General features: G+C 41.5%; 2 protein-coding genes and 1 long non-coding RNA gene across 5 annotated transcripts in view; 1 reads left to right on the top strand and 2 right to left on the bottom strand.

Annotated features, from left to right (window-relative positions):
• The window catches only part of RPE (ribulose-5-phosphate-3-epimerase), a 27,655-nt gene extending 20,307 nt beyond the window's left edge, over positions 1-7,348 (bottom strand). Inside the window, exon 1 of one of the 3 annotated variants that reach the window (XM_036319078.1) lies at positions 7,216-7,348. Coding sequence is in view for 2 of the 3 variants with exons in the window: in XM_036319076.1 (XP_036174969.1) it covers positions 7,205-7,326 (122 nt within the window). In the remaining variant the exon portion in view is untranslated. Of the gene's footprint in view, positions 1-7,204 lie in introns of all 3 variants that reach the window. The other 2 variants (XM_036319076.1, XM_036319077.1) reach the window with 2 other exon arrangements.
• LOC118661264 lies at positions 6,671-13,908 on the top strand. The gene is made up of 2 exons (XR_004969241.1): positions 6,671-6,804; positions 13,074-13,908. It is a non-coding gene; the product is annotated as an uncharacterized LOC118661264 (long non-coding RNA).
• The window catches only part of UNC80 (unc-80 homolog, NALCN channel complex subunit), a 170,622-nt gene continuing 169,732 nt past the window's right edge, over positions 13,019-13,908 (bottom strand). The window contains exon 65 of the mRNA XM_036319079.1: positions 13,019-13,415. Within this exon, the coding sequence (XP_036174972.1) occupies positions 13,149-13,415 (267 nt within the window). The 3' untranslated portion in view covers positions 13,019-13,148. The remainder of the gene's footprint in view (positions 13,416-13,908) is intronic.

Genomic DNA, 13,908 nt, shown 5'->3' with positions numbered 1-13,908 from the left:
AGAAAAATTACAGTTATGAAGTAGCAACGAAAATAATTTTATGGTTGGGGGTCACCACAACATGAGGAACTGTATGAAAGGGTCCTGGCATTAGAAAGGTTGAGAACGACTGCAAACACTTTAATAACAAAAAGGACATTAAATGTAAATGAAAATTTAACAAAAAGGAAAGAAAATATACAGTAAAAAAATGAAAATTTAGCAATAATTATAAGCAGCAACAAAAGCAAAAAAACAAAACAAAAAAAACACATGAAAATATTCACAGAAAATCCTGAGTCTTTAACAGTGGTAAACTGACTCATACTTGCCCATTCTTTCCTTTATTTGTCACCTGAGATGCATGACTGATCATTCAGGTATCAGCATGAAAGGGCTGTCAGGTGGAGCAGTAAATTGTTCCAGATGGGAAATGTTTAAGAAAAAGTCCCTCTGTACTAGTTAGAAAGTTCTGGACTGTAATATGGATCTTTCATATCCTAGTTTGTTATAGGCTGGTTGAGGCTACTTTTAATCCTATACCACAGGGCACTAAATGACAGTTTATTTAAACTTTCAGCCTTATGAAATAAACATGTTATATGAAAAACATAGAATAAATAACTTCCTTAAGTCAACCAATTAATTATTTGTGGGGCAAGAGTCAAAGTAAGTTTTCCAAGTATCAGACCCAAAGAACTTAACCATCCTCCTACTCCTGTTAGTCCTCGAGTTCTATTAAGCACCATGCTGGTTGCTTTATAGTACTGTATTTTATAAAAAAATACATGTAAGAGTCCCTGCCTAGACCAGAAAATGCTACAATCTCATTGGCAAGAGATGCCTAATAACTCACCAGAATTTATGACCTACTGTTATTGGATAGTTGATAGGAAGCCAATGCAGACAACCAAGGACCACATTTCCCAACTCCCTTTACATCCAGTTGGCCCATATGACTAATCTTCACCAGTGGACTGTGAGCTTAAGTTATGTGTGTCTGCAGAGCTTAATAGGTTAAACAGTATTCCTTTTCTGTGCTCATTTTACCCTTCTGCCAATAAAGAAGCCCTTAAGGAATAAAAAAGCCACAGGATAAACAGTCTATGGCCGGCCCTTGGAACAGACTGTCCAATCTCAGTGGGAAGGTGGGGGTGGGTGGGAAGAGATCAATCAAAGAACCTGTATCCATATATACATAATCCATGGGCACAGACAATAGGGTGAATGAAGGCCTGGAGCGGGGAGCAGGGGTGGCCTAGAAGGAGGCAATGTGGGAAGAAAGGGGACATACGTAACACTTTCAACAATAAAGATTAAAAAAAAGTCTATGCCACTGAACTTTATCATGGAAGGACATTCACACTGAATTGTTACATGAATGAGAAATAAACTTGATAATGTGAAGCCACTGGAATATAGGCTTTATTTGTTAAAAGTAATAGGTATTACCCTATATGAGGATTGCAAGAAAAGCTAAACAATAACAAGTAGACAAATATGAGGTAAAACCGGTTCCAGAGGCAAGGAGTATAGCATTTTACAAGAGGGGGGAAGATCATGAGATTTACAGAACAGAATTTTAAAGGTGGAAAAATAAATGAAGCAAAGGCAGAAATAAACAAGTTATGTTCAAAGAAGGAGGAAGATGGTGTTTACCAGATTGGTTAGTGTGAAAAAGGCAGGAAATCGACTGTGTCACAGTAAGGGTAGCAAATGCTGGGCTCAGTGTTAAGATTTCATCCTGCTGCCCTAGCTGGTTTGGCTTGGTGGATAGAGCGTCAGCTTGTGGACTGAAGGGTCCTAGGTTCGATTTCAGTCAAGGGCACATGCCTGGGTTGCGGGCTCGATCCCCAGTGGGGGACGTGCAGGAGGCAGCCGATCAATGATTCTCTCTCATCATTCATATCTCTAGCTCTCTCTCCCTCTTCCTTCCTCTCTAAAATCAATAAAAATATAGGTTTAAAAAAAAAGATTTCATCATGCTGTAAATATGAAATGAGGTTTTAAAATAAAAAGCAAATAAAAAATAAGATGCAAATAATAAAATAGGAAGGGACTGGGGACTAAATTGGAAGAAGGGAGGTAATAGGTGTTGGCAAGTGACAAGGAACAACAACAAAAACAAAAACAGGTAAAGGATTTGTTAACTGGTAAGATGGGGGTGTGGTGGAGAGAATACACCATGGTTAAGATTTTAAGTTTAGATGACCAGCTGAATGAGTGTCAAACTGAGATTTTAACAGTTTTTAACTTGTATGGACCAGGCACCATTCTAAGCACTTTCCATGTGTTAACTCATTAAAACGTACAAGTCTATGAGGTAGATACTACATTATCTGTATTTTATTAACGAGGAAAAGAGGCCGAAGGTCATACAACCAGGTAGTGCTGGAGGCAAGCATTAAAGGCAGGCAACCTGGCTCCAAAGTTCAAGCTCTTCACAGTCTCACCTGCCCCTCCACCAACAAACTAGTAAGGAACAGAAAAAGCAAATCCAGGTGAGGAAAGTTAAGAGGGAGAGGTGAGGGTTCAGGACACATCTGAGAGGGGCTGGTGAGATGGATGGGTACAGACACGTTCACTCACACTCCTTGGTCCTTGGTGGTTGGGGTTTTAGCATTTAGGAAGTCATCTAACATTTGCCTAAGAGCAACGATTGCTAGGGTTATGCCTAAGAGGCTTATTATGTTTACTTACAACTTGGAAGTAAGGTTCAGAGAAGGAGGCAGTGAGGCTTAATGAATATTATACAACTCTGGAATTGAAAGATTTGTATTTCGTTCACTGTCTGGCCTTGGAAATACAGGCGTACCTTGTTTTATTGCACCTCAGAGGTGTGTTTTTTGTTGGTGGTGTTTTTACACAAACTGAAGGCAAGACCCCCACCAGTAAAAAGATAACGAGGACTCACTTTATTGCAATCCTCACTTTATCACAGTGGTCTGGAATGGAACTCAATATCTCCGAGGTATGCCTGTACATTTGTTGTCTCAAATTTAGGTTTCATTTTATCATGAAAATAAGCATCACCACATCTTGAGAAAATATGAGAATGAAACAAATATACTTTTACTTCATTGAGAAACAGAAGCAGACTGTATAAAACTACTGACCCCCAAATTATATGACAAATTGTGCTACTGAAGATCAATTAAATGCACCACGTTCACCAAGTAAACTGGGAAAACAAAAATGCACCAATACCCTAAGAAACCAAAGGCTTATAGCTAAACCATAACAAAAAAAGGCTACAAACGCAAACATGAATTCAGGGTGACCCAAAATTTGCTTGACAACAGTAACCAGGTGAACAGTTACAACAAAAGGATTTATAGGCTCTATTCCAAGCCTACTGACACCAAAGAGGGGCTGGAAATCTGAATTCTTAAGTGCACAGGGAGCTCTTATCAGACCAGCTTGGAAAACACTAAAATATTTCACTCTAATGAAGAAAATTTTATCAAGAAAGTCTGCTTCATTATTACATTACAGTCTTTTTTTCCTTGAGGGTACTTTTGGGAGTAAAGTCTGCAAAAAATAAAATTCAATAAAATAGTCTTTTCCCCCAGAAAACTACTGAAATTAAACTATAATTATTTACTGTAACACAGGGATACAATTATTTTAGCTCATCATGTTCCATCAACCCTAAGCTTTGTTTACAAAGGTCATGCAATATATTTTAGACATATCAAACCTTTACCAGAACTCTCAAAAAAGCAAAGATGATAACTTTGATATAAAATGTCAAAGACTAACCAGCAAACAATTCCTGTGAACCAGGAATCACAAACTCATATGCTTACAAGGACTAGCAGGTAACATGGAGAAGCAAAACAGCGAATAAAGAACACCTGGCCTGGCTAATGGTGGCTGCCATTCATCTCCAGCCTATAGGGGCCTTGTGAGACTGGACCAGTGCTGGCAAACCTCTGGATGCTTTTCAAAAGTCAGATTTTTAGTATTAATATGAAACCTCCCCAATTTTAAATTCTGGTAATTAACTTAGAAATTGCTTATTTGCAACCTAGCTGGTTTTGCTCAGTGGATAGAGCATCGGCCTGTGGACCAATGGGACCCGGGTTCGAATCCAGTCAAGGACATGTACCTTGGTTGCAGGTTCCTCCCTGGCCCGGGCCCTGATTGGGGCGCATGCAGGAGGCAACCAATTCATGTGTTTCTCTCACATTGATGTTTCTGTCTTTCCCTCTCTCTAAGACAGCAGTTCTCAACCTGTGGGTCGCGACCCCTTTGGGGGTCAAATGACCCTTTCACACGGGTCACCTAAGACCATCGGAAAACACATATATAATTACATATTGTCTTGTGATTAATCACTATGCTTTAATTATGTTCAATTTGTAACAATGAAATTGGGGGTCACTACAACATGAGGAACTGTATTAAAGGGCGTGGCATTAGGAAGGTTGAGAACCACTGCTCTAGGAGATCAATGGGAAAGGATCCTCAAATGAGGATTAACAAAAAAAAAAAAAAAAAAAAAGAAATTGCTTATTTGCTCTGTTTCCACACATAGGACCAACACATTTCCAGTTACCATCCTATCGTGATGAATTTATGTGTGTTCTGACTTTCTTTTCCTCTTGTCCTTTATTTCAAATACCTAACCATACCAGTGCCCCACCTCCCACCAGGTTTCCAGAACTTGTTTCTGACTTTCAAGATGAAGACATTCAGTTTAATCAGAAGAGAAATGGAGTCTTAGTGGGAGTGTGGGGGGGACGAGAAAAGAACAAGCACACCCAAACTCAGTGTAATGTTGGAGAATTTCAAAGGGAGCCAGGAGAGAAAAGCATGGAAACAGTACCCGGAGGGAAGGAAACCGTGGTTGGCCAAGTGGGGAAAGGAGTCCACCAGCACCCCCACCCCCACCTTTTCATGCCCCTGGCCTAGGGGACACTGCAGCTCAGCCTGGCTTCACCTCTTCCGGTGGGACAGTCAGGAAGGGGCTGAACCTGCTTAAACTGGTCTCTTCCTTTGTAATAGGGTAATAGGAATAGTAGCTGTTAGCTCAAAAGGGGGTGAAGCTTAAAAGGGAAAGGGTTTTTAAGTAGTGTGTGCAGAATTTAGTTCTTTCATACTAACATGTTTCTTGCAGGGGGGGAAGAAGGGTCAATAAAAAACAAATACTTTTATCTTCATCTTGGGATTATGATACAGCCTTTCATTTATTGGATCAACTATAACCAAGCTTGTTATGGTGCTTTACCCGCAACGAATAGAGTTGAACCAGAAAGACAGATTCTGTTATCAGGGAGCTTACAGTGTAGGAGAGATGAAATGGGAACAAAAGGAGTGTATAAATTATCAGTTGCTCTGTAAGGAGGGAGAATGTCTTAGCCATCCTCTGTAAGCCCACAACCCACAGAAGACATGTATTTCTGAGACAACACAGCGTTTGCCTGCACCCCATCCTGGCTCCACCGTTTCCTAGCTAGGACACCCGGGAGAGTGACTTGATCTCTTCGCATTTGCACTGTCAAAAGCTGGTGCTGACGACAGCACCCACCTCTTAAGAGTGCCATGAATGCCCTGGCCAGCTTGGCTCAGTGGACAGAGCGTCGGCCTGCGGACTGAAGGGTCTCAGGTTCGATTCCGGTCAAGGGCATGTGCCTTGGCTGCGGGGCGCATCCCCAGTGGGGGGTGTGCAGGAGGCAGCTGATCGATGTTTCTCTCTCATTGAATTTTCTAACTCTCTATCCCTCTCCCTTCTTCTCTGTAAAAAATCAATAAAATATATATATTTTTAAAAAAGTGGCATGAGTTAATTCCAAAAAGCGCCACCGGGACAGAAATAGCTAAGAGCTATTGTTATCATTAATATTCCCAGTTTTGGTGAACACGACTTATGCAAAGCCAAACTGTTCTCTGTGTCTGATAGGCTACCTACACACCCATGCAGCCTGTTCCATCCTGAGACCCCTGGGTGTCTCTGACACAAAAACGTAGCTACCCACCGCTTCGGTACACACGCCGTTCAGTATGTCACCTGTGAAAGTTCAGGGCTTTCGAGCAAAGCTGTCCAAAAAAAAAAAAAAAAAAAAGGACATACGATAGCAAACTAAAAATCAAGCTTTTGTCAGAGGTGATATTTACTAATTCTCGTACACTCTGAGCCTGGAGTTCCGGGGTACTCGAAGGTCAAGATTTTGCCATTCTCAGGTGGTCAAACCAGGAAGGTAGAAGGGAAAGAGAAGCCACGGATTTAACCACGCAAAGGAAGACAAAACTCTTGTAAGAGGAGCGACGTTAAACACAGAAGTAACGGATCCTCTTTCGTCAATAACACAACTTGCAAACGTGCATGGGGGCACGCAGGGGTTTTACCCACATGGAATACATGCGTCCCGACCCCGGGCCTCGGGAGGGCGGTTGGGATCGCGCGGCCGGTCATCCGCGGGGCGAACCCAAGGAGAGACATCCGAGCTGCACCCAGACAGCGTCTCCCCGCCTCGTCCAGGTTGGGCCCTCATTTTATTCTCAAATTAAGAAACCAGCACCTTCCTGGCTGCAAACAGTACCAGGTGCTGTAATCACCGTGCCTAAAAAAGACTTAAAAAAACAACAAACCCAACAACAAAAACACACGGGCCCCCCGGAGAGCAGGGTCCCTGGAAACAGACAGCAAAAGTCACGACTGGAACCGCGATACAACCAACCATCACGAATCTACGCCAGGCCGGGGGCCGTGAACTTGAGCCCGCGCCGCCGCCTCGTTCCATCTTCTCCCGAAGATGACGACTAGGCGGCAGGTCCGACTCCGACTCGCATTTTTTCACGCAGCGACTCCAGCTCCACCAGGTGAGAGGGCGAGTCTGGGGGCCCCGGGCGGCAGCACTCGGGCCCTCATTCCGGGTGCCCGGGGGTGGAGCCCCCGGCGTGGCCACCAACCCCCCACGTGATATGAACTTGGGCAAGTCATGCCTACCCCTCGGGCCTCAGTTTCCCTCACCAAGCGGAGTCCGGGCGGTGGAGGTCGCTTCCGGGTGCGGAGGGCCGGACGACCACTCGCTGCGCCGGGAGCGGGGCGGAGAGGCCCGGACGCCGCCTCAGCTCCGCTCCCCGCCCCGCAGGGCCGGGGGCCCCCAGCCCGGCGCCCTCCCGGGGACCGGGACGCCGCGCACCCAACAGGCTCTCCCCCCGGGCGCGCCCATCCCCTCCCGCCCGCGCGGCCACCCGGGCCCGAGCCCCGCGGAGTTACCCGTCCATTACATCCAGGTGCAGGTAGTCGGCGCCGGAGTCCAGCATGCGGAGGCACTCGGCGCCCAAGTTGGCCAGGTCGCTGTTGAGGATGGACGGCCCAACCTTGCAGCCCGACGCCATGGTGCTGCTTCCCCAGAGCAAGTTACCTCACAGGTCCCGGGCCAGGCGAAGGCGCCGCTCCGATTGGCGGCTCCGTTCTGACACGGCCTCTTCCCCTCGGAGTCTTCCGGACTCCGCCGGAAGCAGCGGCCCGGGGAGGAGGAAGTCCCGCCTTCCGGTTGGGGGCGGGGCCTCGCATCAAGGCCCCTGCCTCTGACCTTCGTTTTTAAGACCATGGCTTTAGTCCTCTGAGAACTCGAGTTTCTTCACCTTTTAACACGTTACCTTCCTATAGTTTCTTTTCCTCCTCGCTTTACTATCCGTTTCTCCATCATTTGTGTGCCTTTCCTGTCCATCCCCTGTTACCCTTAAAAAACACAAAACAAAACCCACTTCTTCCTTATTTCTCTCTCCGTGAACTGGTCCTAAAAGCAGAAGGAGTCAGATTTGGGGCGGGATCATAGCTCTATCAGACACTAGCTGGGTGAGGTAACCCAAAATTAATGTTAGACTATAATAAGGATTAAAAAGCATGGATTTGAGCAAAAGCAGCTGTAGGAGACACGGACCCAGGTAGAAAACCTGAATTGTGCTCCCCCGAGACAAAGGGGAGGCTGCCTTATATAAGTAAAGTCTCTGCCCAAGTTTTCAATTAGGTCCATTTTATGTAAACGAGGTACCCCAAACCCTACACATCTGATTGGTCAGCATTATACATCCTGATTGGTCGTTATGGGGCAGTTCTGCTCTGGCTGGGCTGGTCTTAGTCCATTGGTGGGAAAATGAAACCTCTTATGACAGTTGGCTCCCTGGGAGTAAATGAGCAGGAAGCTCAGAATTCCGCCGTGGTTCTTCCTGGTACAGAGTAGATGAGAACCCCTTGTCAGCAAATGGCCACTTGGCTCTTATTATTTGACTGAGTTATTCACTGAGCATAATATCCTCTCTAAGTCCATCCATGGTATTGCAAATACCATGTGATCTCACTTATATGTGGAATCTAAAGAACAAGAGAAATAAACAAACAACATTGAAACAGACTCATAGACACAGAGAGTGGACTGGTGGTTGCCAGAGGGGAAGGGGTTGGGGGACTGGGTGAAGGCATTAGGAAGTACAAATTGGTAGTTGCAAAATGTAAAGTATCGCACAGGAAATAGAGTCAATAATATTGCAATAACTATGTAAGGTGCCAGGTGGGTTCTGTAAATATTGGGGAGAACAGTTTGTACAGTATGTACAGGACTGTCTAGCCACTATGCTGTTCACCTGAAACCAACACAAAGTAATATTGAAAGTGAACTGTAACAGGAAAATAAAAATAACATGCAAAATCTGGGCCCTCAGTTGACCATGGGGAGTCCATCTCAGCAGATAAATTTCTTCTAGGGGTTCACATCAAATAAATCTTTCTTCTGTGAGTCCACAATGACCTGGAAAGTCACTTCTCCCTGCTTCATTGTTTTCTCATCTGTTAAGACAGTGTCCAGTGTTGTGAGGATTAAATAAGCAAATCCTGGTGATGTGCCCAGCACATTATGCCTGGTGCCCAGAACAAAATAATGGTGGTTATAAGTTGGTGGTTACAACTCTCCTTCTCTGCTTCTTGTCCTCATTCCTCTTATTGTCTTGGTTTTTCCCTCTCAGGAATGTTCATTGACAGATTATAATCCATTTATTTACTGTTCAGACACAATTGAAGAGGAATAAGAGTGTTTATTCTTCTGCCAAATGTGTCTAGAGTCTTTGGGTCAGGAAATAACCATGTGAGGAAAAAAATGAATTTAGCAAGAACATACCTTGGAGGGTAAGGATAGGGCACTGTGTACTCTGTATAAAAGGCAGACTGGTAATAACTTGAACCCCATGATGGTTCTGGCCACATTCAGAGGACAACCAGGTCCTTAACATTCCTCCTGGGAAATCTACCAGTCATTCCAGGTCATAACCTGGGCAAAGAAGTCAAGCTGGGGTATCTGTCTCCCAATATGCCCATTCTGCTTTACTTTTGAAAGTTAGGGTAGAATATATGAGTAGAAGGGAGCACAGTTGGGATTGGGGAGGAATTGGATGTGTCTAATTGAAGGGGGACCTCAGGCCCAGTAGGGGATTAGGAGAGACATCAAGGCACACCGCAGGGCTCCAAAGGGAATACTTTCCTGAATGAGTTAAACTATTCCCTATGTTAAGAAATGAGAAATGAAACAATCAGTCCTCTTAAGTGTTTTTATAGAGTTATTTTATTATATATGTGCATATTCAAACACAGAAGTCTTAATATCTTTCATAAATATCTTTCATAAACATTTCAGTATTAATTCATAGGCATTTTTCCATGCTCTTTGGTCATCCATTATTTATAACAGACTTCTTAAGTCATCTGAGGGAAGTTGGCTGTGTAATCATTTGTTTTTTACCTAGAAAATGGCTAATAAAGGATTTTTATCCTTCAGTCACAGTGACTATTGAAATATATTATGGAGGTACATTGATCTGTAATGCTAAATGATCCTAAAACAATATAAATAAATTTGCCTTAAGCTTTTCCAAATACATTTTAACTTGTCTTTATTGTCCTGAGTGTCAAACCAAACTCTGTTTCTGAATTGCTGCAGGTGAGGTCCACTAAAGTAAATGAGGAAGTGGACTTCCTACTCACTGCCAAGGACAAGCCATGGCATGGGCAGTGTGCAGTCACATGGCAGCCGCATGGCTTGGTGTGACAGTGGCAAATTCCAGGCTTGAGGAAGGTTATTTGTGTTTTAGACTATAATTCTATTTCTGACCCTTTCTTTCCTGTAGGTCCCTATACACACCCTATTCTCATCTCAGATACTGTTGGAGTTGGACAGCTGAGTGGAGAATATTCTTCATTGACTAAAAGGACAGCTACTAAAGAAGGGAGCTGTCACACTGCCTTAGGTACTCTTGGAGGCCTGAAATAGCAAACCAGTTTCTTTCAGCCTATTCAACAAGCTCTATCCAGATCCCCAAATACCAGAGATTGTTTTCCCAGCACTGCTATTCCCAATTATGCTTTTTGACACTAGTTCCCAGTGCACTGTCCCAATGTACTCAACAATTCAGATTCCTTCTATTGGAAAAAATCAAATAACACACCTAATAGAATTATAGAAAGCAGCAAATACTGGAAAAATGAGAGTAAAATGTTTTTCTATAGAAAATGCTGCACCCAGGATGGAACTGCTTTAATTGAAACTGAGTACTATAAATCTATACCCACTATTATGGATGATACATGTTTATTCCAATTTCTCTCAAAAGTTAATTTTTGAAAAAGCAACCTCTCAATTGAGTCCAATTTTTTACACATGGGATGTAAGTGCCTGTTTTAATTTTCCTCTGGACAAAATGAATATCATTAAGCATCATAGCTTAAGAAATGATATAGTATTACCAATACTGTATTTATCATATATAATTATTTTTAGTCATATACTCAATAATTTGAACATTGCAAAAATTTGTTAACTATCTTAAACGTTTCTCTAATCTCCCACTACTATTTTTTTTAAATAAATATTCCTTCAAACTCCAGGTAACAGTATTCCTGAGAATACATCTTGTGACAATCTTATGCACATACATTTAGATACTTTATCAATTGCACATGAACATTCAATAAATTACATTCAACACATTTAAGGGCACCTTAAATGGAACAGATGCATACATACATCTGCAAAATCTCAGTAATCCCAGTATGAAAACATTCCCACCCTCCAAGGCCCTGCTTCTCAGAGTGGTGGCTTTTTTTGCAAGATACAACAATACTTAGCTTATTGGAAAAGTTTCCAACAGCCATCTATAACCCTAGAGTGAAGGAGTCAGGCTAAAAGGCAGACGGGTAAGCATAAATATGTTCAATACTTTTTACATATAAAGGTATTCTTAGCAGATATTTAACCATCTTCTGTGACCCCTTTACTTTTTAAATATGTTATACAATTACACATAGAGAATTTGAATCAAGAATCAAGTAACTGGAACAAAACACAGACATATATAGAGACTCATATAGCTCAGACACATGTAATTACCAGACATAAGGCCTCTAACACTAATAGAGCAGCATAATTTTTAACAGGCAAAATACATCAGCTTAGAAAGAGTTATAAATCCACTTATATTATATTTCTGCATAATTCAGTGTTAAGTGTCTATATTCTGAAAATATTTTAAAACATAAAAGAAGCCTCTGCTTTCTGAAGCTCTATTTTCTGAAGCTTTAGATTGGAAATTTTTAGTTTTGTCCATTATTGTCTTTAACTCACAGATACCTTTCATTCTCATAGTAAATTGGACCAAAACCCCAAATTATATTTGGAAGTACAAACCACAGTGTAAACAATGCCTATTTAATAAAGGATTCTAACAGAAAAATAATTTTCCTTTGTGATTTGGGTGGGTTTAATAGGTCTCCTCTATAAATACATATACTTTTCATGGTCAACATAGTCAAAGTTTAAGCATATAGAATGTGTTATGAATTCATTGCAATAATAAATATCTGTATTTAACTTCAACTGGAGGGCTAGAAAACACACCCACCCTCACACACACACACCACCATACCAATTTAGGTAAATATATGCATTTTTAGATAATTAGTAGTTCTGTAACAGTTTTCTAATGTAAACTGTTACATTTCTGAAATTCAATTTTGAACTGTATTATACCTAGCCCTACTATAGCATCAATAACATACTAGATATGGCCTCACAAGCCTTTTAAGTTTTATACTTTGCTTGAGTAAGTGAACTTCAAGTTAAAATAAATTCATAAGCTGACTTTGTCCATGAAGCGATTGCTCAATTTATATTTTTTTCCTCATAAACTCAAATGTCTAAAGGATGATAAGAATATTGTTAACATTGGGAAGCTATTTTAGTGAACCTATTCTAACAATAACTTTAATATCTGAAAATATGTCCCCGAGGGTAGGCACTACTATAAGGATACGAATCACATTTTTCAGTATATCCTAATATTGGCAAGATGTAGTTAGGGCTAGAAGTAGGAATACCATCTTTTCCTAACTATTATAGTTATATTTCATTTTTATTATAGTATGGGTTGTTTAGGTTCTTCTTAATTCAGAATTACATTTGATAATTTCTAGAGTATTCTCTCTAAAGTGATTGATTATGAATGGAATGACCTTATGGCATTAGTATTCTGATTTACAACATGCAATAAAAATGACGGTTGAAAAGCAAATATTGAACAGTCCACAGCTCTAAAAATAATATGTTTTCCTTCTTCTACATGGCTGCATTGTTGATCAAAACAAAAATGTCTGTGGACTTATTTATTATTTAGTTTCCCCCAAACTAATATTTTCATTATTTGTTATTTTTATGTAAATTGCTACTTGTACAACCACCTGGTTTAATATTTTTGAAAGTATAAAAATAAACATTTGCATGAGATGTATAATGTGAATAACCTCAAATGCATTCTCTTTTAGAATATATTATTTGTTAATACTTCTAGCTAAGCAGCTCTGTAATAGTATGTTTTTAACTGCTCAAGCCTTCTTGAATCACAAACAATGTGCAAACGGCTCTTTCCCCTTATTACTCCCTGGTCTTTATGGTCTTCATACAATTAACTAATCTTAGCCATTGTTTTTTAAAAGATGTTTATGAAACAATATGTGCACTGGCAGCAAAATCTACTGAGATTTGTGTCCCCTATTGGATATAAAGTGCTGTGTTTTCATCTTTTTTTTTTTTTTTTCCAAGCAAAAGTATTCAACTTTTAGCTAAGTGATCCCTCCCTCGTCTTGTCTACACCTGCAACTCGGACAAGATACAGAACTAAACATGCGACTCATCCAGGTCTACACCAGCCTCCCCCAGCTCCGTGGGAGTGAAAGTGAACTGGCTGGACAGCAGGGGGTTCTCCATGCCGTTTTCTTCGCTGATGTGAAGGACAGTGTCTCCGTGCTGCAGGAGGACGGACGTCTCAAGGCCTGTGAAGTCATCAGGGTCTGAGATTTGAGTAGAGAGGGGGCTGTGTGCTGCAGCACCTTGTACTTCTGGGTCCTCCTTCTTTTCTCCTTCTTCAGCAGGGAGGGTCTCACTCTATGATCAAACAGACCATAATGTCAGGGGAAAGTAGAGTGGGTGCCAGGGAAGAGTACAAAAAATGTTGTCCAGCTTTAACTGGACAGGATTGTCAAGGCTAGTCTCATTTCTAGCCTTTGTTAGATGTGAGCTTTTCTGGAGGCCCTCCAACTTTCTAAGCCTCAGTTTTCTAACCTGTTGCATGAGCATAATTTTTGCTCTGCTAACCTCGTACACTGTGAGGATACATGAGCTCATGCTGTTACAATACTTTGTAACCATTAAAGACTACACAAATGTATATAGTAATATTGCCCCTTTGCTTTCTTCAAGTACATGAGGAGGAAGTTGGACCTGTGGGAATTCATTTATAAAAATCAAAAGAAGAAAAAATATCATAACAATGAGGGGAAAGATCAAAACAAGAAGTTCCTCTCATCTTACAGGATGCAGAAGGCTCTCTATTTAAAGGCTGCATCTAAATTGGTAACTTTTTAAAAACAGAACTATC

Source organism: Myotis myotis, unplaced genomic scaffold, assembly GCF_014108235.1.
Source record: "Myotis myotis isolate mMyoMyo1 unplaced genomic scaffold, mMyoMyo1.p scaffold_m19_p_8, whole genome shotgun sequence".
In the NCBI taxonomy this organism is placed as follows: Eukaryota; Metazoa; Chordata; class Mammalia; order Chiroptera; family Vespertilionidae; genus Myotis; species Myotis myotis.
Note: the sequence above shows the minus strand (reverse complement) of the source record. Positions and strands in the feature narration are given on the sequence as shown.